Genomic DNA, 24,096 nt, shown 5'->3' with positions numbered 1-24,096 from the left:
CAAAGTCTTCACAGTGGAAGACACAAAAACCATGCCAAAAATTGCTGGTCACAGGAATGTGGGAAGGGAGGACCTTGAGACAATCACTATCACTAGGGGGGTAGTGCTGGACAGGCTAATGGGACTGAAGGTAGACAAATCCCCTGGTCCTGATGAAATGCATCCCAGGGTATTAAAAGAGATGGCGGAAGTTATAGCAGATGCATTCGTTATAATCTACCAAAATTCTTTGGACTCTGGGGAGGTACCAGCAGATTGGAAAGCAGCTAATGTAACGCCTCTGTTTAAAAAAGGGGGCAAACAAAAGGCAGGTAACTATAGGCCGGTTAGTTTAACATCTGTAGTGGGGAAAATGCTTGAAACTATCATTAAGGAAGAAATAGCAGGACATCTAGATAGGAATAGTGCAATCAAGCAGACGCAGCATGGATTCATGAAGGGGAAATCATGTTTAACTAATTTACTGGAATTCTTTGAGGATATAACGAGCACGGTGGATAGAGGTGTACCGATGGATGTGGTGTATTTAGATTTCCAAAAAGCATTCGATAAGGTGCTACACAAAAGGTTACTGCAGAAGATCAAGGTACGCGGAGTCAGAGGAAATGTATTAGCATGGATAGAGAATTGGCTGGCTAACAGAAAGCAGAGAGTCGGGATAAATGGGTCCTTTTCGGGTTGGAAATCGGTGGTTAGTGGTGTGCCACAGGGATTGGTGCTGGGACCACAACTGTTTACAATAAACATAGATGACCTGGAAGAGGGGAGAGAGTGTAGTGTAACAAAATTTGCAGATGACACAAAGATTAGTGGGAAAGCGGGTTGTGTAGAGGACACAGAGAGGCTGCAAAGAGATTTAGATAGGTTAAGCGAATGGGCTAAGGTTTGGCAGATGGAATACAATGTCGGAAAATGTGAGGTCATCCACCTTGGGGAAAAAAAACAAAAAAAAAGGAATACTATTTGAATGGGGAAAAATTACAACATGCTGCGGTGCAGAGGGACCTGGGGGTCCTTGTGCATGAATCCCAAAAAGTTAGTTTGCAGGTGCAGCAGGTAATCAGGAAGGCGAATGGAATGTTACCTTCATTGCGAGAGGGATGGAGTACAAAAGCAGGGAGGTCCTTCTGCAACTGTATAGGGTATTGGTGAGGCCGCACCTGGAGTACTGCGTGCAGTTTTGGTCACCTTACTTAAGGAAGGATATACTCGCTTTGGAGGGGGTACAGAGACGATTCACTAGGCTGATTCTGGAGATGAGGAGGTTACCTTATGATGATAGATTGAGTAGACTGGGTCTTTACTCGTTGGAGTTCAGAAGGATGAGGGGGGATCTTATAGAAACATTTAAAATAATGAAAGGGATAGACAAGATAGAGGCAGAGAGGTTGTTTCCACTGGTCGGGGAGATTAGAACTAGGGGGCACAGCCTCAAAATACGGGGGAGCCAATTTAAAACCGAGTTGAGAAGGAATTTCTTCTCCCAGAGGGTTGTGAATCTGTGGAATTCTCTGCCCAAGGAAGCAGTTGAGGCTAGCTCATTGAATGTATTCAAATCACAGAGATAGATAGATTTTTAACCAATAAGGGAATTAAGGGTTCCGGGGAGCGGGCGGGTAAGTGGAGCTGAGTCCATGGCCAGATCAGCCATGATCTTGTTGAATGGCGGAGCAGGATCGAGGGGCTAGATGGCCTACTCCTGTTCCTAATTCTTATGTTCTTATGTACCGGCCATTGTGGTACTGAGCCAAACAGATGATCAAACTCCGATTCAAACCCCATTTTGGGCCAAATCAGTTGATCTTGTCAGTCCTGCAGTCGAGGCATAACACAAGCTCAGTTCTTGGCACCCCCACGTTAGTTGCAGTGGGGTGAGGATAGCAAGCAGCCAGAGCAAGCATCCGACTCCGCTACCAGATTAGGCAAGATACCAGAGGGCTGGCAACAGTTGCAGAACCACAACCCACCAAAGAGTCTGTACCTTCAGGACGGAAAGATGAGAAAATACCAAGGGGGTGGGAGGAGAAATAATGCCCAAGTTAGCAATTCTCCACAAAATTCAGAGGCTTCAGTAGCCATGGCCAATGACTGACATCAAACAATTTAATTGTTAATGAATGGTGCCAAGAAAACACTGGAAATTAAGCGCTCCTCTACCCATTCGTGTGGTGTAAGATGATCCAGGATTTCAAGTTGGCAAGGCTAATTGTCCTCCCTGAAGGTCTTGATAAAAGGATACTAAAAGCACTTTTGTATACTAAAGGCTAGCACCACAGGGACAGAAGGCAGCCAAGCTTTTGAAATAATTATCCTACAATACAAAACACAGCAATGTGCTTTCACTCTTCAACTTCAAAGAATAAATTTTTTTATTTTTACAAAATCCGCTCCAACAGTACTTTAATGGGGAGTTACACAAACACACAGAATTACTCAGAATAATCCTTCAAATCCGTGGTTTAAATTCATTAGGTTGTGCTGAATTGCCGGAGGTATGCAGGAGTATGAACACTGCTTTTCTACAAAGGTAGCTTTAAAAAATGTTTAAAATCAGGTCACTAGCCAGGGCTGAGCTAAAGCACATTCTCCCTCAAATGCCGCCTACTCAGTCCCAAATCTGCACCAATAGGTGGAAAAAGCTACGTAGTTCATTTATAAATATGCACTTCAAAGCTCCTAAAGCCTTCTCACTCAAATTTGTGAGCAACTTCCTTTCATAAGCTTTTCCATGTAAACATGTTCTATTGAGCAGACCTACAAGGAAAGATCCAGAATCAATATCCAAGTCGCTATCTGACGTCAAGTTGTGGCACCTTAAATTGTCTGTGTTCCTGGCCGTGGCAAGGGTGGATAGAAAGATTAGCCAGGGTGTCTGCTGCTAATGCTAACCACTGAGCCCTGTCAGAAAACACATCGACATTGATGTGAAAATTGTGCTCATCTATGATGCCCTGCAACATCTAATAGTTTGCCAAGATTCAATGTCTGGGCTCATGCATTAAAAATGGCTGGCTGGACTAGATTCTGGAGGGTTACACCTCTACCATATTCAGCCAAACTCCTACATTCAGACATAAAATAACAGAGTTGGTGCCAAACTTGGAAAATTTATATATTTGTAAATTAACACAAATGTGCTCCAACATCACAGAATACGAAATAAGATCACAACTTTTTTCCCCAATTAGTTCATAAGAACATAAGAAATAGGAGCACGAGTAGGCCATACGGCCCCTCGAGCCTGCTCCGCCATTCAATAAGGTCATGACTGATCATCGACCTCAACTCAGCTTTTCCACCTGATTCCCATATCCCTTGTGCAAGAGTAAGATTGAATATCAAAGATGTTATCTGGCTATTATGGAGGCCCTGAGCTGGCTAAAAAGGTATGCTTAGAACCACACGTACACAAGATGACCACTCGTTGACCTCGGGCTCAAGGGAGCAATAAAGAACATCCAAAGAGGAATTAATATAACCATATAACAATATAAGGCGAGTGACACCTGGAAGAAGGGAACAAATGGGTATTTGATCATGCGTTGGTACGACCAATCACGTCACTGTTAAGCTCTGACCACGAGGACACTCGTGCTAAATCCTGTATAATTAAGGTGCAATTTGAACAGCTCGTTGGAGATCCTCTCAGGCGGTTGAGAAGTAGTGAGATGCTCGCCCTTCACGTGTTGAAATTAAAGTCATTGAAACTTATCCAAGGTATCCGTTTGTTGAATCAGGGCTTATTGAGAGAGGAGAAGGGCAATTCTCCCCAACACCTTGATTCCCCGAGACTCCAAAAATCTATCTTCGCCTTGATTATATTCAAAGTCTCAGCATCCACAGGCCACTGGGGCAGAGAATTCCAAAGATTCACAATCCTCTGAGTGAAGAAATTCCTCCTCATCTCAGTCTTAAATGGCCTACCCTTTATACTGAGACTGTGCCCCCGAGTTCTAGACACTCCAGCCAGGGGAAACAAGCTCTCAGCATCTACCCCGTCAATCCCCTACAGAATCTTGCATGTTTCAATGAGATCGCTTCTCATTCTTCTAAACTCGAGAGTATCGGCCCATTCTATACAATCTCTCATCGTGGAGCAGCCCTCTTACTCCAGGAATCAATCTAGTGAACCTTTGTTGCACTGCCTCAAAGGCATGTATATCCTTCCTTAGATAAGGAGACCAAAACTGCGCACAGTGCTCCAGGTGTGGTCTCACCAAGGCCCTGTACAATTGGAGCAAGACACTTCTACTCCAACTCCCTTGCAATAAAGGACAACCATATTGCTTGCTGTAACCTATATGCGAGTTTGCTGTGTTTCTTGCACAAGGGCACTCAACATTTAAAAGTTTCTCAACATTTAAAAAATATTCTGTTTTTCTATTCTTCCTACCAAAGTGAATAACCTCACATTTCCTCACATTATACTCCATCTGCCACCTTACTGCCCACTCACTTAGTTTATCTATATCCCTTTACAGACTCCGTGTTCGCCTCACAGCTTAGTCACACCTAGCTTTGTATCGTCGGCAAACTTAAGATACATTCATCTAGGTCATTAATATAGATTGTAAATAGCTCAGGCCCCAGCACTGATCCTTGAGGCACCCCACCAGTTACAGCCTGCCAACCTGAAAAAGACCCATTTATCCCTATTCTCTGTTGACTGTCTGTGAACCAATCCTCTATCCATGTCAATACATTACCTCCAATCCCATGAGCCCGTATCTTGTGTAATAACCTTTTATGCCCCACCTTATCGAATGCCTTTTGGAAATCCAAATATACAACATCCACTGGTTCCCCTTTATCTACCCGGCTAGTTACTCCCTCAAAAAAATTATAAATTTGTTAAATGTGATTTCCCTTTTAAAAAACCATGTTGACTCTGCCTGATCATGTTATGAGTTTCTAAGTGCCCTGATACCACTTCCTGAACAATGGATTCCAGAACTTTCTCCACGACTGATGTCAGGCTAACGGGCTTGCAGTTTCCTGTTTTCTCTCTCCCTCCTTTCTTGCAAAGCGGTGTTACATTTGCTACCTTCCAATCCACTGGGACCATTCTAGAATCGACAGAATTTTGGAAGATCAAGCCAATGCATCCACGATCTCTGAAGCCACCTCTTAGAACCCGAGGATGTAGGCTGTCAGGTCCAGGGGATTTGTCGGCTTTTCGTCCCATTAGTTTCTCTAGTACTTTCTCTCGACTGATGCTAATTACATTAAGTTCCTCACCCTCAATTTAGGTATACTATTTGCGTCATCGATTGTAAAGACAGATACAAAATGTTTGTTTAATGTTTCTGTCATTTCCTTATTCCCCATAATAATTTCTCCTGCCTCAGCCTCGAAGGAATAATGTTTACTTTTGACACTATTCCTTTTTACATCCTTGTATTTATATCTCTTGCTAGTTTTCTCTCATATTCGATTTTTTTTCCCTCATCAGTTCTTGGGTCATCCTTTGCTGGTTTCTGAAACTCTCCCAACACTCAGGCTTACTACTATAACAATATAATAGGAACAGGTGTAGGCCATACAGCCCCTCGAGCCTGCTCCGCCATTCAACAAGATCATGGCTGATCTGATCATGGACTCAGCTCCACTTCCCCGCCGCTCCCCATAACCCCATAACATTTATGAAACTGTCTATTTCTGTCTTAAATGTATTCAATTGTCCCAGCATTCACAGCTTTCTGAGGCAGCGAATTCCACAGATTCACAACCCTCAGAAGAAATTTCTCCTCATCTCTGTTCTAAATAGGCAGTCCCTTATTCTAAGATCATGCCCTCTAGTTCTCGTCTCCCCCCACCAGTGGAAATATTCTCTCTGCATCCACCTTGTCAAGCCCCCTTATAATCTTATACGTTTCGATAAGATCACCTCTCATTCTTCTGAACTCCAATGAGTAGAGGCCCAACCTACTCAACCTTTCCTCATAAGTCAACCCACTCATCCCCGGGATCAACCTAGTGAACCTTCTCTGAACTGCCTCCACAGCAAGTAGATCCTTTCGTAAATATGGAAACCAAAACTGCACGCAGTATTCCAGGTGTGGCCTCACCAATACCCTGTACAGTTGTAACAAGACTTCCCTGCTTTTATACTCCATCCCCTTTGCAATAAAGGCCGAGATTCCATTGGCCTTCCTGATCACTTGCTGTACCTGCAGACTATCCTTTTGTGTTTCATGCACAAGTACCCCCAGGTCCCGCTGTACTGCAGCACTTTGCAACCTTTCTCCATTTAAATAATAACTTGCTTTTTGATTTTTTTTCTGCCAAAGTGCATGACCTCACATTTTCCAACATTATATTCCATCTGCCAAATTCTTGTCCACTCACTTAGCCTGTATGTCCTCCTGCAGCCTCTTTATGTCCTCCTCACACATTACCCTTCCTCCCATCTTTGTATAATCAGCAAACTTGGCTACGTTACACTCAGTCCCTTCCTCCAAGTCGTTAATATAGATTGTAAATAGTTGGGTTGGGTAAATATTATGGTGGGATAAATACTATGGTTTGGCCTAGGACACTGCCCTAAGGAACCTCTGCAGTGATATACTGGGGCTGGGATGATTTATCAACAACCAGAAACATCTTCCTTTGTGCTCGGTATGACTCCAGCCAGCAGTTTTCCCCCAGATTCCCATTGACTTCAATTTTACTAGGGCTCCTTACTGCTACATTCAGTCAAATGGTGCCATGGGGCAGTCACTTTCACTTCACCTCTGGTATTCAGCTCTTTTGTCCATGTTTGGACCAAGGCTGTAATAAGGTCTGGAGCTGAGTGGCCCTGGCAAAATCCAAACTGAACATCAGTGAGCAGGTTATTGATAAGTGCAATTTGACAGCACTATTGACGACTCTTTACATTATTTTGCTGATGAGAATAGATTGATAGGGCGCTAATTGGCATGATTGGATTTGTCCTGCTTTTTGTGGACAGTAATGTAGTTGTACTGGAATAGCTTGGCTGTTAGTTGTGGTTAGTTCGAGACCACAAGTCTTCAGCATGACAGCCGGGATGTTGTCGGGGGCCATAGCCTTTGCTGCATCCCTTGCACTCAGTCATTTCTTGATATCACATGGAGTGAATCGCACTGACTGATGACTGGTTTCTGTGATGGTGGGGACTTCTGGAGGAGGCCAAGATGAATCACCTACTCAGCCCTTCTGGAGCCTTCTCCCGTTAGTTGTTCAATTGTCCACGACTATTCATGACTGGATATGGTAGGACTGCAAAGCTTTCATCTGATCCATTGCTTGTGGAATCGCTTAACTCTGCCACTGTTTAGCATGTAGTTGGTATGATATTGTAGCTTAACCAGGTTAGCACCTCATTTTTTGGTACACCTGGTGCTGCTCCTAGCATGCCCTTCTGCACTACACATTGAAGTAGGGGTCGTCCCCTGGCTTAATGGTGATGATAGGTTGAGGGATGTGCCGGGCCAGGAGATTACCAATTGTGGTGTACAATTCTGCTGATGGCCCACAGCGCCTCATGGATTCCCAGTTTTGCGCCACCAGATCTGATCTGAATCTGTCCCATTTTGCACAGTGGTAGTGTGACATAACATGATGGAGTGTCCTCAGTGTGAAGATGGGATTTCGTATCCACAAATACTGTGTGGTGGTCACTCTTCCCAATACCGTCATGGTCATATGTATCTGTGACAGCTAGATTGGTGAGGACGAGGTCAAGTAGGCTCTTCCCCTTGTTGGTTCTCACTCCCTGATGCAGGCCACATGCCTGGCAGACATGCCCTATCTTGTAGTATTATGAGGTGTGTTTGCAGCTATTGCAAATACACATTTGCTGATCGCTCTCTCTCTCTCTCTCTCTCCTGGAACCTTGAGATTAACTTTGAGGCAAATGTAACATTTCCATGATCCACGTGACAAATAAAGAACAAAGAAAGAACTTGCATTTACACAGCAGCTATTATGACCTCAGTACATCCCAAAGCACTTTACAGCCAATGAAACACTTTTGAAGTGTAGTCACTGTCAAAGTAGGACACACGATAGTATTTGCGCACAGCATGCCCACACAAACAGCAATGTGATAATGACCAGGTAATCTGCTTTAATGATGTTGATTGAGGGATAAATATTGGCCAGGACACCAAGGATAACTCACCTGCTCTTTTTTGAAATAGTGTAATGGGATCTTTTACATCCATCCGAGTGCGCGGATGGGGTTTCAGTATCATGCCTCATCCAATAGATAGCACCTCAATTTTGCTACCTTCAGAGCTTTGATAGTTGCTCCATTTTGTTGGATGCAGGTGATGCTGGGGCAAAGGATACAGGTTGGCCTTTCATCATAACATGATTCTGGTGGGAGGTCCGTACCGAAAAGGTGCTGGGACTGTATTTTCCCTTTTAGGATGTTGGCAAATCTGAGAGCCTGGCACTTTATATTGTTAGTTACTGAACTTGAAATCCTCTCTGAGAATCTTTCCCATGCAAGTTATTTGGCTATTTTCAGAAATTTTGTCCTTTTTAATGATTTTTCAATGCCTCACTGAGACGACATTTATAGATCACCGGCTCATTTTTGTTTCTTTCCAGCTTTTCAATAGGCTGCTTTTGCTGGACTTGTACCCATTAACTCCACTCCGAGAGCAGTCAATATTCCTCATTGTTGATTTTTTACCCGTCGTTCTCGTCTTGCCGCTTTATTCAGCTCTATTCAAGGGCTCGTCTCCCAGTTACCACTTCTGGTGAGGAACCTGCTCCTGCTGGATATTTCCAGCATTTTCAGTTATTATTTCAAATTTACAATATTTGCTGTTTTACTTTACACTAATAGCAATGAGTTTCTCGCTCCCATTAGGTTCCAGCTTATCTCAATTGGCAGCACTCTTGGCTCTGATTCAGAAGGCAGTGGAATGAAGCTCCACTCCAGAACCGCAGCACATAATCTGGGCCAGAAGGCATTCGATAATGTGCCACATAAGAGGTTACTGCACAAGATAACAGGTAATGCACAAGATAAAAGCCTATGGGGTTGGGGGTAATCTATTAACATGTATAGAGGATTGGCTAACTAACAGAAAGTCGGGATAAATGGGTCATTTTCCGGTTGGCAAACAGTGACTAGTGGGGTGCCGCAAGGATCAGTGCTGGGTCTTCAACTATTTGCAATCTATATTAATGAGTTGGATGAAAGGGGCGAGTGCAATGTAGCCAAGTTTGCTGACGATACAAAGATGGGTGGGAAAGCAAATTGTAACGAGGGCGCAAAAAATCTGCAAAGGGATATAGACAGGTTAAGTGAGTGGGCAAAAATTTGGCAGATGGAGTATAATATGGGAAAATGTGAGGTTATCCACTTTGGCAGAAAAAAATAGAAAAGCAAATTATAATTAAAATGGAGAAAAATTTCCAAGTGCTGCAGTACAGAGGAACTTGGGGGTCTTTGTACATGAAACACAAAAAGTTAGCATGCAGGTACAGCAAGTAATCAGGAAGGCAAATGGAATGTTGGCCTTTATTGCAAGGGGGATAGAGTATAAAAGCAGAGAAGTCCTGCTACAACTGTACAGGTTATTGGTGAGGCCACACCTGGAGTACTGCGCACAGTTTTGGTCTCCGTATTTAAGGAAGGATATATTTGCATTGGAGGCTGTTCAGACAAGGTTCACTAGGTTAATTTCGGAGATGAGGGGGTTGACTTATGAAGGCAAGTTGAGGAGGTTGGGCCTAAACACATTGCAGTTAAGAATGAGAGGTAATCTTATTGAAACATTTCAGATAATGAGGGGGCTCGACAAGGTAGATGTGAAGAGGATATTTCCACTTGTTGGGGAAACTAAAACTAGGGGACATAGTCTCAGAATAAGGGGTCGCCCATTTAAAACTGAGAAGAGGAGGAATTTCTTCTCTCAGAGGGCTGTAAATCTATGGAATTCTCTGTCCCAGGCTGCGTCATTAAATATATTTAAGGCCGAGAGACACAGATTTTTGAACGATATGGGAGTCAAGGAGTATAGGGAGCGGACAGGGAAGTAGAGCCAAGTCCATGATCAGATCAGCCATGATCTTACTGAATAGCGGAGCAGGCTCAAGGGGCCAAATGGCTTACTCCTGGTTCCTATTTCTTATGTTATGCTCTTAGGTCGTCAGTGCAGTGCTGAGGGAAATGCTGTTTTTCAGATTCATCTGTCTGTTTAGGTAGGCATGAAAGACCCTTACACAGTATTCAAAGAGAAGAAGCAAGTTCTTCCATTAACCTGACGAACATGCCTCCTTGAACTAGAACCACAGACTAACTGGTCATTAAACTCATTTGCTGTTTGCGGGACCTTGTTGTATTCAAATTGGCTGCCATGTTTGCCGACACAATATGGGCTCCCCGTCAAAAGTAATTCATTGGTTGTTAAATGCTTTGGGATTTCCGAAGGGCGTATGGTATTTTATAAATGCCAGTTTCTTTCTGTCCCCTACATCTACTTTGGTAAGCATAAAACAAAAATTGTATGTTGGAGCTAAGGGCTTATATAAACGTTTCCAAAACTCCTTGGCTCAGAAAAATGCTCCATCATCGCTGGCAAAGTTCCATAGAATGATTTTGTATGTCGCAGACTGGACAAATGAACAAAGAGCATAGGTGTGATTCAGATTTGTGGAGTACGCCTCTGAAGGAATTCTTGAAGGAGCAGGCCCATAACTTTCTCTGTTCCGACTGCTGCCTTGTGACCAAGTAGAAAGAGTAGATTTGCCTTTCGCTATTTACCTGCATCAGTCCAACATTTTCATTGTAGCAGTCAAGTAAGGTAGGAAAATATCATTGTCGGAGTGATCCGTCAGTGCTTACCATTTGACAGGAAATGGCATTGCATAAGTACAGATACTTGACACACTTAGTCAGTGGAAATTGAGCAGTGAATTTTATTTGCAATTTCAACGGTGGCATTTCTTTCCAGAAAAATAATGCCACAACCATAAAGACTGTACATGGGCTGTACAGACGCAAAACCATCACATAGGCCAGACGACAGCTCTGGAAACAAGCAATTCTGCTCATTCACTAGAGTGGGAGCATGCATAAAATGAGTTAACCATATGGTACAGTACAGGGTTTTCTAACACTTCAACATGACTTCAGAGACCTGGTCGCTAGACCAGCTGAAGAGAAATAACCCTGTTTGTGGCCAGCAATGGCACAACTAATTGAAACAATGTGGTGATGGCGCCCATAGTCCCCTCGGAACCAGTTTGGCACAAACCCCCCGGAGCAGTTCCTCTCTGCATTCCCACAACAGCAGCACTCCAACACTGCGCTCAATAAGCTTGGCCACATTACTGACCTCTCACAGTCACCCACCCACTGCTATACTCAATTTCTGCAATGTCGAATTTGTCACGCTGGGGACAAGTTTTAAAAATGGATTTTTATCAATGGAGTTTTAGAAGACTATATAAACCACAGGCAGAGAAGCTTATCATACAGCTCACCCAGTGACTCTCCTTTGGTTTTCTCTCTCATCCAGTCAGGTTACATTTCTAAGCAAGTTCCCTTTTTTCTCTGGAACAAACCAACAGTATTTCCTAAGCCTGCACAATAAATATATTAGAATACATTGAAAATTAACCTCCCTTGTGTAAGAATGTAAAAAGAATTGGAAAGTAACAGCACTGTAGAAAAAACTCCTTTATTATACTTAAATCGCCGCAAATAATTTTTGTTTGTTAAATATCAAAACACTTTCAATATATCAAAACAAAATCAAACATTTTCGTTATAAACAGGCTCACAATAGAGTGCAGAGGAAATCCTCAAGGTTTTCACATGATCTACGCCAACTGTTGATTGGCTGAGCCACTGGTTTATGAGTGAATCAAATTCATCTTTTGCACAAGATTCATTCTATTTTTACAATGGAAACCAAAAGGCAGTGGCCTCACCAGTAAGTAATTTTATTCCAGTTATGCACTGTAATTTATAGCTACATTAGAATACAATCATGGTTCATTTGGCCCAAGTTTCCGAAATCCGCTCGAACGACGCACCTCTGAGAGGCCCGCCTATTTTGTGGAATGAAAAGCGTGCCAAAAACTTACTTGGCGATTCTCTGAGTGCAGCAGGCCTGTTCAGCAGTGAGCGCGACGCAGCACAACAGCGGGGCAGGGGGGGGGGGGTGGGGGGGAGCTACAGCCCTGGGCCAAAGAGTGCCAGCAGCCACGTGCGTGCGCAGTAGCTCCTGGCCCCCAGATTCTGTGTGCGTGTGCTGCTGGCTGTGTGGGTGTGCCCGAAGCACGCAGCCCCTAGCCCTGGCCGAATGGGCTCCTGGAGCTCCCGAACGGGTAGGTGAGGTAGGAACTTCTTATTTTTTATTTATTCATTTATTTATCATTTATTATTGATGATGGTTCTTTATTTTTTTTTTTTTTTTTTTAAAGTGAAGTGTTTAATGCTTTGGAAAATCCTTAAACTTCCCTTCCCCCGCCTATCTCTGGCTTACCTGCGCCTAATTCTGAAGTGTACGCAAGGTTTTTCTGAGCATACAACAGTCGACCCTTACTCCATTCTAAGTTAGTTTGGAGGACCTTTTCGGTGTCGAAACTTGCAAAACAGGCGTAAGTGGCTGGTAATGCCCCCTTTTGAAAAAAACTGAACTGAAACGAAATTCAACGAACTCACTCGAACTGAAGCAAACCAAATGCCGAGAATTGCGATTTCTAAGATACTCCAAATTGAACTAGTTGCTCCAAAAAAATAGAAGCAACTCCACCTGAAACTTGGGCCCATAATTACAACTGGTAGCCATTCCCAAATGCAGTGGAGTAACTCAATGCTGTTCACATTTTATGGTGCAGCACCATCTATATTCAAGTCAGGATCTTTGATCACAGAAGCCTGCCATGACTTCCCTGCCGACAATATAAAAACCAATAAAATACAAGCTTAATATTACGGAGAACACCACGGCTCTGACATGTGCTTCTATGCAGTAATACATAAGCTATGCTCCCGTAGTCCACGCATTTTCTCAACCCCTTGATACATTACCATCATGTAACACAATGCTGCTTATTTGATGTAAAACATTTACCAAACAAACTGCTCCATGGTCAACTGTATGTTCACAGGTCTCACAAATACCTTCATTATTGTTTCACAGCCATCACGGGACTGCTCTGAGCAGCCAGTTGATGATTAGAAACACAAATATATGCCGAAATAAAATGTTTCTCCTTATGTTAACTATTCATCACTTAGCAGTGAGTGGGATGCTTTTACACACCAGCACACGGGATGCCTAGTATTTTGTTTAAAGAAACAAAGCTGCACTACTCTGTTGAAGTAAATTCATGAACAAAAACATCCCAAACATGAATTGATTCATTATTTGAAGTGTAGAATCGAATCTTTAGGTTTACGAGACTTATGGAAACTGCTTAAACTTAGCTTTTGAGATTATGGGCCCAAGTTTCCACACAATAAAAAAACGGGCGCCCCTCCGAGCTGGGCGCCCGTTTTTCGCGCCTAAAAAAAAACTCGCGATTCTAGAGCGTTCTGCAGCTCCTTGTCTGCCTGGCGCGGCGCCCAGGGGGCGGAGCCTACACTTGCACCGATTTTGTGAGGGGGCGGGTACTATTTAAATTAGTTTTTTCCCTGCCGGCAACGCTGCGCGTGCGCAAAAAAACATTGGCACTCGGCCATTTTTGTAGTTCTTTGTAGCTGTTTAATTTTTGAACATTTTTTAATAAAAGCACATTGCCATCAGCACAGAGAAGGGACATGGCTCCTCAATTTCTGAGGCTTCCTGCAGCCATCTGTCTCCTTCCCTCCCGCCGTCTGGAACGGCTCCCTCCCGCCCGCCATCTAGAACGGCTCCCTCCTTTCCACCCCCACCCCCACCGCGTTTGCTCGGTCGGTCCCCGGCCGTCCGGAACAGCTTCCTTCCCCGCACCCCCCCCCGCGTTCGGGAACGGCTGCCTCGTTTTGTGAGGCTTGCTGCAGAATTCTCTCTGGCTGAAGCACTTTCACACAGGTAGGAAGATGGTTTATTTAATCTTTTCTTTGCTTATAAATTTTTATTCAGGTTGGATTTATTTGTATAATATTTGTATAAGTATAAATAAGGATTTATTGTAGAATTTAATGACTTCCCTTCCGCCCCCCTCCCCTCCCACCTCGTTCTGGACGCCTAATTTGTAACCTGTGCCTGATTTTTTAATGTGTAGAACAGGTTTTTTCAGTTCTACAAAAATCTTCACTTGCTCCATTCTAAGTTAGTTTGGAGTACGTTTTCACTGTGGAAACTTTTAAATCAGGCGTCAGTGGCCGGACACGCCCCCTTTTGAAGAAAAAATTCTGTTCCAAAGTAGAACTGTTCTACCGGACGAGAACTGCAGAAAAAAAAATGTGGAGAATTGCGATTTCTAAGATAGTCCGTTCTCCACCAGTTGCTCCTAAAAATCAGGCGCAAATCATGTGGAAACTTGGGCCCTTAGAATGGTATCTGAACCCTTAATTAGATTACACCAGAGGTTCCGAGACTTCACTTTTTTTTTGCTGAGCTTCCCTTCAGAGATTCTTGCCCCAGGTGCACGCCCTCTTTCTCGGAAATAATGTATGCATAATTAATGAGTGTGTAATCTATTTGCTAACCCTTGAGCAGTTGTGTCACTTCAGCCATTTTAATTCTGCACTCTTGTACTTTGGGGTTTTAATATGAACGCCAATTATTAGTACTCACTGGCCGGAAAACTCCTCACATCTGCTCTCCCCTTGCTGGTGGTACTATGCCGGAAGTGCAGCGTTTACTCATGTATATGGGTTTCCACCACGCTTCTGTTGAAGTAACACCAGCGAAGCAGAAACAGGGCCAAGGAATTTCCCGGACGCTACGACAGCAGAAACAACTTCACTGGAAGGAAAACTGTGCGCAGCTCCTCTCTTCGGGTTGAGGTTGCGAGCCGGGTGCAGCATGAACAACTCTCCTCAGACGGACGAGGGTGGGTCTGTGGGGTCACGTGTTTGAGGGTGGAACAGGGAGTACGGAATTTATTGAGTTGCTTTGAAGGAGGCAAAACACATTATAATTTTTTGTTCAAACATTAAGGACCCACGAGTGTGCATGCTCATCTTCAATTTATTTTTTCAATTCAAGGTGATACCAAGCAAGCAGTAACATGAAATCCAAGCAGGGTGAAAGGTGCAGAATACTGGGCAATAATGTCATTTTTGATGCAGAGCCAAGTTTTGAAAGGAAGGCTATTTATCTATTTCCTCGAAATAGTATGTGGACCCAAGGGGTTGAGAATTTAGAAGCAGTGACAAAACAAAAATGGTGCTGCATAGTGCTGCAAAACTCGGGGGGGGGGGGGGGGGGGGGGGGCAAGAACTTACATTTTTGAAGCTGAGACACCAACCTGCTGCTTTTTATTTATTTCTCTATGACAACGAGGATCCCAGGGCTCATGAGCACTTCCAACTGGGCTCATATGGAGCATAAACACCGGCATGGACCTGTGGGCCGAATGGCCCGTTTCTGTGCTGTAAATACTTTGTAACTAGACATTTATGCTGCACAGAGATACAGAATAGGAGGTAAATAACAATTAGTGTTAACTGGGGAAATTAAAACTGAGGATTATTGAAAGTGTCAGAATGGTTTTCCAGGGATGCCAGAGTTTTGGAGAGCAGCAGCGTTGAGAATCGGCCCGAGTTGACTGCTACAGCTCCACCAATGATGAAAATACCAACTGCAGGCATGACCCATCAATGAATTACAACTAACACTCCCCCAGCGGTGGGTGGTTGTTCGATCACCAGTTTGGGAACCTCTGCATTACACCTTTTCAATTGCCAGCCAAACCTTTATTCTACTCATCTGCTTTCCCAGCATCATTTTTCAATACACTTACCTCTTTCTCAGTATCTCTAGATATACAAGTCCATTGGTTTTCTTTAACACTGTACGCCCAGAAATCTGCCAAATCCTGTGTTCCATCCCAACCACCAAATAAATATACTGTTTCTGCAAAGAAAATGAAGTCATTGTTCAGAGATTTTCCACTGGAATTTTTCACTTAAATTTCTGTAATCCAGTCTCAACATTGGCGCACCACCGTTATTCTGGGGATGCTGCTATCTGAATGGCAAACTTGTAGTTTGACAATTTATTAACTCCAGGATTTGAGTGTTAATCTCAAAGTGACAGCATCGAGTTTATTGAATTAAAAATAATTTCTAGTTACTTTCCAACACTTGGCTAACATTTATTGTGGGGGTGGGACAAGAAGCTGGTTGCGTTTCCAGTGCAGAGGTAATGAAAAAGGAATGCAAAAACAAAGTTATACACTGAATGCAACTATCTAAATGGCAAAGTAAATCTCTATAAAACAGAAATGCAACATTTAAGTGTGCAGAATCGTCCCCATTAAAACCCTACATTTCACATATTACAGAAATAAAACAGTAAAATCTAACTGAAAGGGTGTTAGATTATTGCAGATTGAAGCTCCATTCTCCTTGAAAATACAAACTACTATTTTAGAATGAATGTTCAGATACAGACTATCCAGCCTAAAGAAATAAAAATTAGCACCCAAACAAACACTTACCCTACATCTAAAAATATCTACTGTAACACAATATGCAGCACAAGGGGATTAAAACTAATTTAGCATTGCACATTTGAGACCTATAAATAGATAAATGCTCATGTTCCTGGACTTGAGCTCAACATGCCTGTATGCTATTTCAGAAAGTAGGGGAGGGTAAAAAAAAAAAGTACAAAGAAGCATCAAGTTTTTCCAATTAAACGGTCAAAGCCTATTTATTTGATCCTTTTCATGTGATGTTTTTCTTTTCCTCAGTAAGCAAACCAAGAGAAGGGGGGGGGGGGGGGGGGGGTGCGGATAGCAACACTTGGGTATCATTGTATTTTTTAAATAAGGTTATGATAGTTCGTTAACTCCAATTACCCTTCAATAACAGACTTGTAGTGTTTCAGTTTAGAGAGGGCCTTCTATGTTCATAAATTCTCAGTTCACACAAACCATAACATTACAACAGCCTTATTGAACACAAATCTGGCACGATCCTCACTTCCTTTTGCAGGACTGAGCCAATCTCCGAAAGGTCAGTAGACAAGACTTTTTTTCCCCCTGTCCAGGCTGAGCATCAATTCAATTTGGGATCACCTGCAACTGTTTGTGAAACTACACTATTCTGTCCATTTCCTCCGAGTTATGCTTTAAACAGTACTGAATTCTCCTGCACCAAGCAGTTTCGGTACTATTTGTGTTGCCAATCTACCCATTTTCTCCCCTTCCTGTGAAGGCGCTGAGTCATCCTGGCACACAATTTCATGGATGTCAGCAGCAGTCCTGTGCTTCACCGGAATGGCCATTCTTCATCCACAAACATCCTCCTTGCTCGCCTCCCGAGCTCCACTCCCTCACAAACTGCAACAAGCTCAAAAATCTGATAGCAGCATTCAGTCCCACTGACCCACCATGCGCCAGCACTCGTGGTGTCTCATTGCATCCAATTTGAAATTATCACTTATAAGTCCTTAGCTCTGCAATCTTCTGCAGCCCTGCAACCCAATATGGTCTATCGATTCTGGCCTCGTGTGCATCCCACCCTGCCTTTGATTAGCCATCAGTAGCACCTTACACCCCTGCTCTCTGGAATTCCATTCTTAAATCTCTCCACTTGACTTTTTTTTCTCCCTGCCTTCTCAAAATCATTTTTTTTTCCAACCGTCCTTTCGATCAGTTCTCATTACTGCTCGCCGTCCATTCATCCCCTTGTAATGTGTTGGGATGCTTTGTTACATTACAGACACAATGTAAAGCTAACCTGTGTAAACTTATTGAATGCTGACAGGCTTTTCAACAATAGACCGAGGTGGAGAGGTTGAGGGACAGAGTTCCAGAAAGGGTCAAGATGGCTGACGGCTCTGGAAAGTTGAGGGAGAGAAAGCAGACGCACATAGTTGGTTAGAAGACTGAATGGGGTGGGCCGAGACGTGTACTTGAGAAGATTGCAGAAGCTTATGAAGAGAGTGGTCGACTTTCTACTCAGAGTTTTGTCTGCCCGCTCAAGATTGCAAGAGATCCCATGGCATTATTCAAAGAAGAGCAGGCGAGTTCTCCTGGGCTTCCTGGCCAGTATTTATCGCTCAATCAACATCACTAAATCAGTTGACCTGGTTATGACCTCATTGTGCACAGCAAGGCCCCACAAAAACAGCAAAGTAACTGCCACATTTTCCTACATTACAACAATGACAACACTTCAAAAGGACTTCATCATCTGTAGAGCAAGTGATGCCTCCCGAGGTTGGGAAAGGTGCTGCATGAATACAAGTTATTTCTTTTGCTATAAGTAGCACGACACACTGGATGAAAGGACTTGTATTGAGGCATCAAGGGAGGGACAATTGGACAGCAAGTGATGCAGGCAGTTTTGATGTACTTCTTACTAGCAGAGCTCTTGGACTGTAACCTTAGTGAATAAAAAATGTGCAAGGAAATAAAAACTTATAAATAGCTGTATTTTTAAGAGCGTAGCAGTGAGAATGCATCTACAGAAAACAGGTCAAGGATTGCTACCTGTAGAGCAAGAGACAGAGCCATCAGTTGAGTTAAAGCACATCTCCCACACAGATCTCTGCCTAAATAATCGAGCTCATTTGAATGCCAGTCTGGCGTGATCTCGGCATGCATGGGAAATTGTAACATTAGCTTTGCACCCGACTGGTTATACCACAGTCAGTGTTAAGCTAAAGTGTATCTGCTAGAAGTAGTCTCAAAGCTCTTCATTAAGAATACTTTGTGATTTTGCACCCGAATTACACCAGTTTTTTTTGTACTGATCCTAAACCATAAAGATTTTTGCTTGCCACAAGATCTCTTACAACTGGCTTAAAATGTTTTATCCAAGTTCATAAATACAAAGTAGGGATTATGGTGTGGGATTTGAAAACAGCAACATCCACTTCAAACTTTCCATTTCAAATTCCAAGGAAAGCAATAAATGTTCTGTAACCATTCCATGTCACCTACAATTAGGAACATCCAAAAAGGAAAAGTAATACAGCAAATGCATCTGTCAAGACTGCAAACAGAGGAACGTAACGAGAATGATACCCTTTGTCGTTAGCATAATTCACAAAAAAGATAAAACAAAAACAAGTACAAGTAATATAAAAACAGGTCCCTTCCTTTTCCAAAGCTTGACTATAGACTCAACTGCTCAAGAGCAAAGCAGACACGTTGAGATTGTGTTAACCAAGGAGGTGTCTCGAATATGATTGGCATTTGCTTACCAATGATGGGAAGTTTCCTGATATTTCCTGCTTGGTTAAATAAGATCAGTTGCCAGTGATTTTATCTAGTTCAAATTGGTCTAAAATGCTGGGTCACATTTCAATCAATAGAATCACTTTGGAGCGCCATTCCACTTCACCAAGGCGGCTCAGGAGACTGAGCACGTATTCTTGAGCCCAAAACAAGCACACGACAATATCTCATTAGTTTTTTTTTTAAAAAGATGGGGATTGAAGCCACATGCCATTAGTTTGAGTACATAATCTAACTGATGTAGTACTGAGGGAGTGCTGCATTGTCAGAGACGTGGTTCTTCATACGAGATGATCTGTCTTGACTGTTATAGTGGACATTCAAGATCCCATGACATTCTTGGAAGAGCGAGGCCAACATTTTTTGCAATGCCTAAATAATATGAGGCAACACTAAACAGTGAACAGGATGCTCAGTTATATTGCCAAAATCAGATGAGATCAAGTCCCCAAGGTCATGGCGAACTTTCCAGTGCCTTGGGGATGCCACACCTGTACTGTATATAAGCTCTGGTCAACATGAAACAAGAGGATCCTCTGATTCCATGTAAGTATCTACGAAGAGGAAAGACAGGTTAAAGTTTTGGATGCAACATTCCTTTAAACATCACCTGTTTTTGTTTCAGATTTCCAGTTTTTCTTTTTCCACTGAAGACCAGAGTTATTACACACACATTTACGCAGTGAGGGCTCAAAAACCAATGTGGTGAACTTATTCCACCAAATAATAAAATAAATCCATCAGATTACACAGAGTGCTGATTTATCCGTCATAAGACAGTTCCGCAAGCTGAATAGTGCACAATGTCCATGCACAAATCCCAACTGTGATAGCTTTTATTCATGCCTTCATGCTGAGCTGCCTTGGTGATGTGGAATGGAGCTCCAAAGTGACTCTTGATTGAAATGTGATGCAGCATTCTAGACCAATTTAAACTAGATAAAATCACTGGTATACATGAAGTTATTCTATAGGGCAACAAGAACAGAAATAATAAGACCAGCAAGGCTGGAAAATGTGGAAAAGCAAAAACAAAGAGGCAAAAAGCCAGAAGAAAACAGAGTTCAGGTTTTAACTCATCTTAGCTTTCCATTCTAGAATCTTTGGACATTCTACTGAATTAATTTCTGCGATTGTGAAAGGCTACAACTTCTAATGTCGTTGATTCCACAGTATCCAAACTTCTTGTCTTTTTGCACTACTTGTGCTCAAACCGTGAAGCATCATGGGCCATGTACAAAGGTTAACTGAACGTTCCCATTTACCTTCAGTTTCTCAAACTGACACTACTACTGGTTGTTGCCGGTCAGATTTAGGATCCATCTACCAATAAGGGAGCAGCGTCAAGAATAAAACCAACCAAACCTTCAAGCCTGCAAAATTCAAACAGAAGAAAGCAGCGGAGGAAGAAATACGAATGCAAATACTGCCCGGCATTGCAGGCTGCATATGGCCCACCAACTGTAGTTTGGATATTCCAGAGCTGGGTGATATAGGAGTGGAGCGAAACAATCGAATCAAGCCACTGAAAATGACACTTTGCAATTATGGATAGCTATATTTGTAGGGGAAAGAATCAGGTCCACCATACTGAATGAGAAATTATTGACATTTAGTGGTTAAAATAACCACTTCCCCTTGATTGCAATTAATTATTTTGGGCTACACACAATGCAAGAACATTTGCATCGTGTGAAAGAAGAAAATGTTACAAAAGCTGAATAGTAAACGGTTCAATACTTTTTTGTGCCAACACTATAGTCATCGCAATTGATCCTGCCCTATTAACAAAATAAATTGTGTGTTACCCATATCCATCATGAGCCTTACTGGTAGTTTTCAGTTCAAATGTGAACATCTTAAATTCTCGTGAACTAAGCTGTTCGTTTGACATTATGGGTCAAACCTTTTCAAGATTTACTAGAGGAATGACAGTAATGAAATCTATGCGGATTGAAAACATCGAATTTCCTTAGTGATACACAGAAGTAACTGAGGTTTGGGAGAAGGGAATGTGTGTTGAATCGATCATGCATCCTAGTCATCACTAAACTACCAGATTACATGCCCTAGAAAATGGAGACTGCTCAGTATTGAGCCTTCCCTGTACTCAGCAGCAAGCTGTAAGCTTATTTTCTTCAGTGTACAATTCGGAGAATCCAATCTTGGCTGAATAATGTATTACACATCAGTCTTTAACAAATTGCTTTAGAAAGACATGCACGTTATTAGTTGGGGCTTTCGATTTCATCAGTTTGTGAAGCAAAATTTTCCGTACCAGTGCCTGCCATTACAATACATAGCTGCTGACTCCCCAGTGCTGCGTGACGTCAATAAGGCACTGTTGCTATTGGCAGCAGTCTAGCTTGTTCTAGGCCATTCCATCGAACTTAAATACCCTAAATGGCCAGTAGGAGGACAGACAGCCTTTGAAACAGAACAAACTTCGCTTTTTTCCAGATTAATCCCCCTGCATTACACATTGTGATAACAATTTTGTTCCATCTAAAAGCCAGAAATACAAACTGATCTAAAAATTGCTTTCTATTTTGAAGATTATTGGCTGAAATTCAGTAATTATGCAAGGAAAGATCCCAACGGGTATTATTCTGGATTATTCAGGAATCTTCCATTTTTCCCTCTTGTTTTTCTTGACTTCTCAACACAGCCAGCAACCAATTCAAAAGCAGAGGTAATGTGGAACGGGCAAAATTATGGCCATCTCAAATGAGACTGCACACAGTGAATTGCACAAAGCACTTTTATACAAAACACTGATTGCAAGTCACCTTCCCATCCCACCGCCTCCCAGCCAAAGATTCAAGCTAAAATTATGTCCTGCATAACCTACATTTACAGGTACAAAATGGATTTTCATTCTGCAAAGCACTTATACGCCAATTTCCAGCACAGATAAAAGCTTAATCTTCAGTGTTGACATGGATTATCTCTTGCATGGAACACATAACAGGATGCTTATTAGCCCCTCCAAAACATTTTCACAGGTTAAAGAGTTTATAGAAGAGGTTAGATTATGGCCCAGCCTCTTATTTATCAATTGCACACATTTTTATTTCACTGATTATAGAGAGCGAGTTATTCTAATTCTACAGCTGTGGTTCGATGTACAATATCCTTACCTGTTTGAACGTCAATTACCATCTGATGACCGCCTCTCATTCCAGGTCTATTGTCATCTCCGTCACCTGGCCAAATAAAGGGAATAATAATGAAAATGAACTTTCTTTTAGCTTGTCTTAAGTGGCACCAGGATCACAATGTCAGCATTGGAAGATGCAGGGAACGTAGGCGAAACAGGAATGTATGCAAAAGCAAGGCATTTTCAGCAAAGACAAACATGGTATTCTTGCAGATGATTTGAAAAGGACATAAGCAGGCACCTGGAGTCAGAGTGACGACCCGTCCTTTTGGCTGCAAACAGTTAATAGCACTTTTTAAAACAGAACTCAGCATTGGTGAAGATAAATGTACTATACTGTTGAATAAAAGTTCCAAATATCAATGGAAGAATCTTTTACCAATTTATGAAGTATTAGTAGATAAGAAGGAAGCAGATGAACAGTGAATTAGTTAAACATAGAACTGGTTTAAGAGTGAATTCTGAATCTCGATGCTCACATGTTTGGGCCTTTTTAAACCTTCTCACCCGGGACTGCTTTGTACCTTAAATTATTCTCATTGGTGGGTCTCTGCTCAATAACTTCAAGAATCTCTATCCTTGCCTTGAGATTAAAGTTAGTTATCCAGGTAAACAAGCAGTAAACACTGTTTAGTAAGTGATTTTAGGTTTGGGACTATCACACACTTTCTTTAAGAACTCACTTCAGTCATTGAGTATTACAAGATCTCATTTAAACTTTAAAACATGAAAAGTTTAATGGCAACAATTGAAAATTGATATTTATTTCCAGTCGGAAGTCTTTTGTAACTTCTCAATGCATAATAAATCACAACTCCCATTATTTATTCTATTCTTTTATGAATGGCTTTTAAATGCACTGGATTTCCCCTTCCTTGCAGGAATTTAAAACCATGAATCCATTTCAAACTACCATGGATTGTTTCACAAGTTTCAAGGACTGTTGTTCTCAGTTTTCCAACAGCCTTCTGCTGACCAGAAAGGATCTTTGCATTACCATTTTATCCTGCATTTTGTAAATCTCTCAAAGTCAAAAGCAAACCATCAAGTCCAAGTTGAATTAACCGCGTTAGGCTCCCTCTCGAGCCATGTACGAGGGAAAACGCAACACCAATCTCCTCGACGTTGCATCAGGCACGACATGCTTGGCACAAAACCCTGCTGTAACTTGCTGTTGAACTGCCTGCACAATGACTGCTTTCCACCACAAGGGGCAGCCACCAAAGCAAAGCCGAGAAAAATACAAACTTATTAAGTGTCACAGTCCTACTTACCGAATGCGCATGCCCGGCACGAGACTCCCAAAACAAGCGCTCGACTCGGAGTTCCGACACGGCAAGCGAGCCCCAGGTGGGCAGAGCAAACTGTTCAAGGACACTCTCAAAGCCTCCTTGAAAAAAAATCTAACAACCCCACCGACACCTGGGAATCCCTGGCTGGCCCTAGACCGCCCAAAGTGGAGGAAAAGGGTCCAGAAGGCAATGAACACATAGAGTCTCTTCACCGAGAGCAAGTTGAAGCCAAGCGTAGACAGCGGAAGGAGCGCACGGCAACTCAGGCCCCCCCACCCATCCGTTCCTCCAACCACCATCTGCCCA

The 24,096-nt window shown here is 42.5% G+C and overlaps 1 protein-coding gene across 3 annotated transcripts in view; it reads right to left on the bottom strand.

Annotated features, from left to right (window-relative positions):
- The window catches only part of mkln1 (muskelin 1, intracellular mediator containing kelch motifs), a 156,108-nt gene that overhangs the window by 78,019 nt on the left and 53,993 nt on the right, over positions 1 to 24,096 (bottom strand). For all 3 annotated transcript variants that reach the window (XM_070897182.1, XM_070897183.1, XM_070897185.1), the window contains exons 8-9: positions 22,479 to 22,544; positions 15,889 to 16,001 (exon numbers count right to left, since the gene is read on the bottom strand). In XM_070897182.1, coding sequence (XP_070753283.1) covers positions 15,889 to 16,001; positions 22,479 to 22,544 — 179 coding nt within the window. The remainder of the gene's footprint in view (positions 1 to 15,888; positions 16,002 to 22,478; positions 22,545 to 24,096) is intronic.

This window comes from Pristiophorus japonicus, chromosome 13 (genome assembly GCF_044704955.1).
Source record: "Pristiophorus japonicus isolate sPriJap1 chromosome 13, sPriJap1.hap1, whole genome shotgun sequence".
NCBI classification, from domain to species: domain Eukaryota; kingdom Metazoa; phylum Chordata; class Chondrichthyes; family Pristiophoridae; genus Pristiophorus; species Pristiophorus japonicus.
Note: the sequence above shows the minus strand (reverse complement) of the source record. Positions and strands in the feature narration are given on the sequence as shown.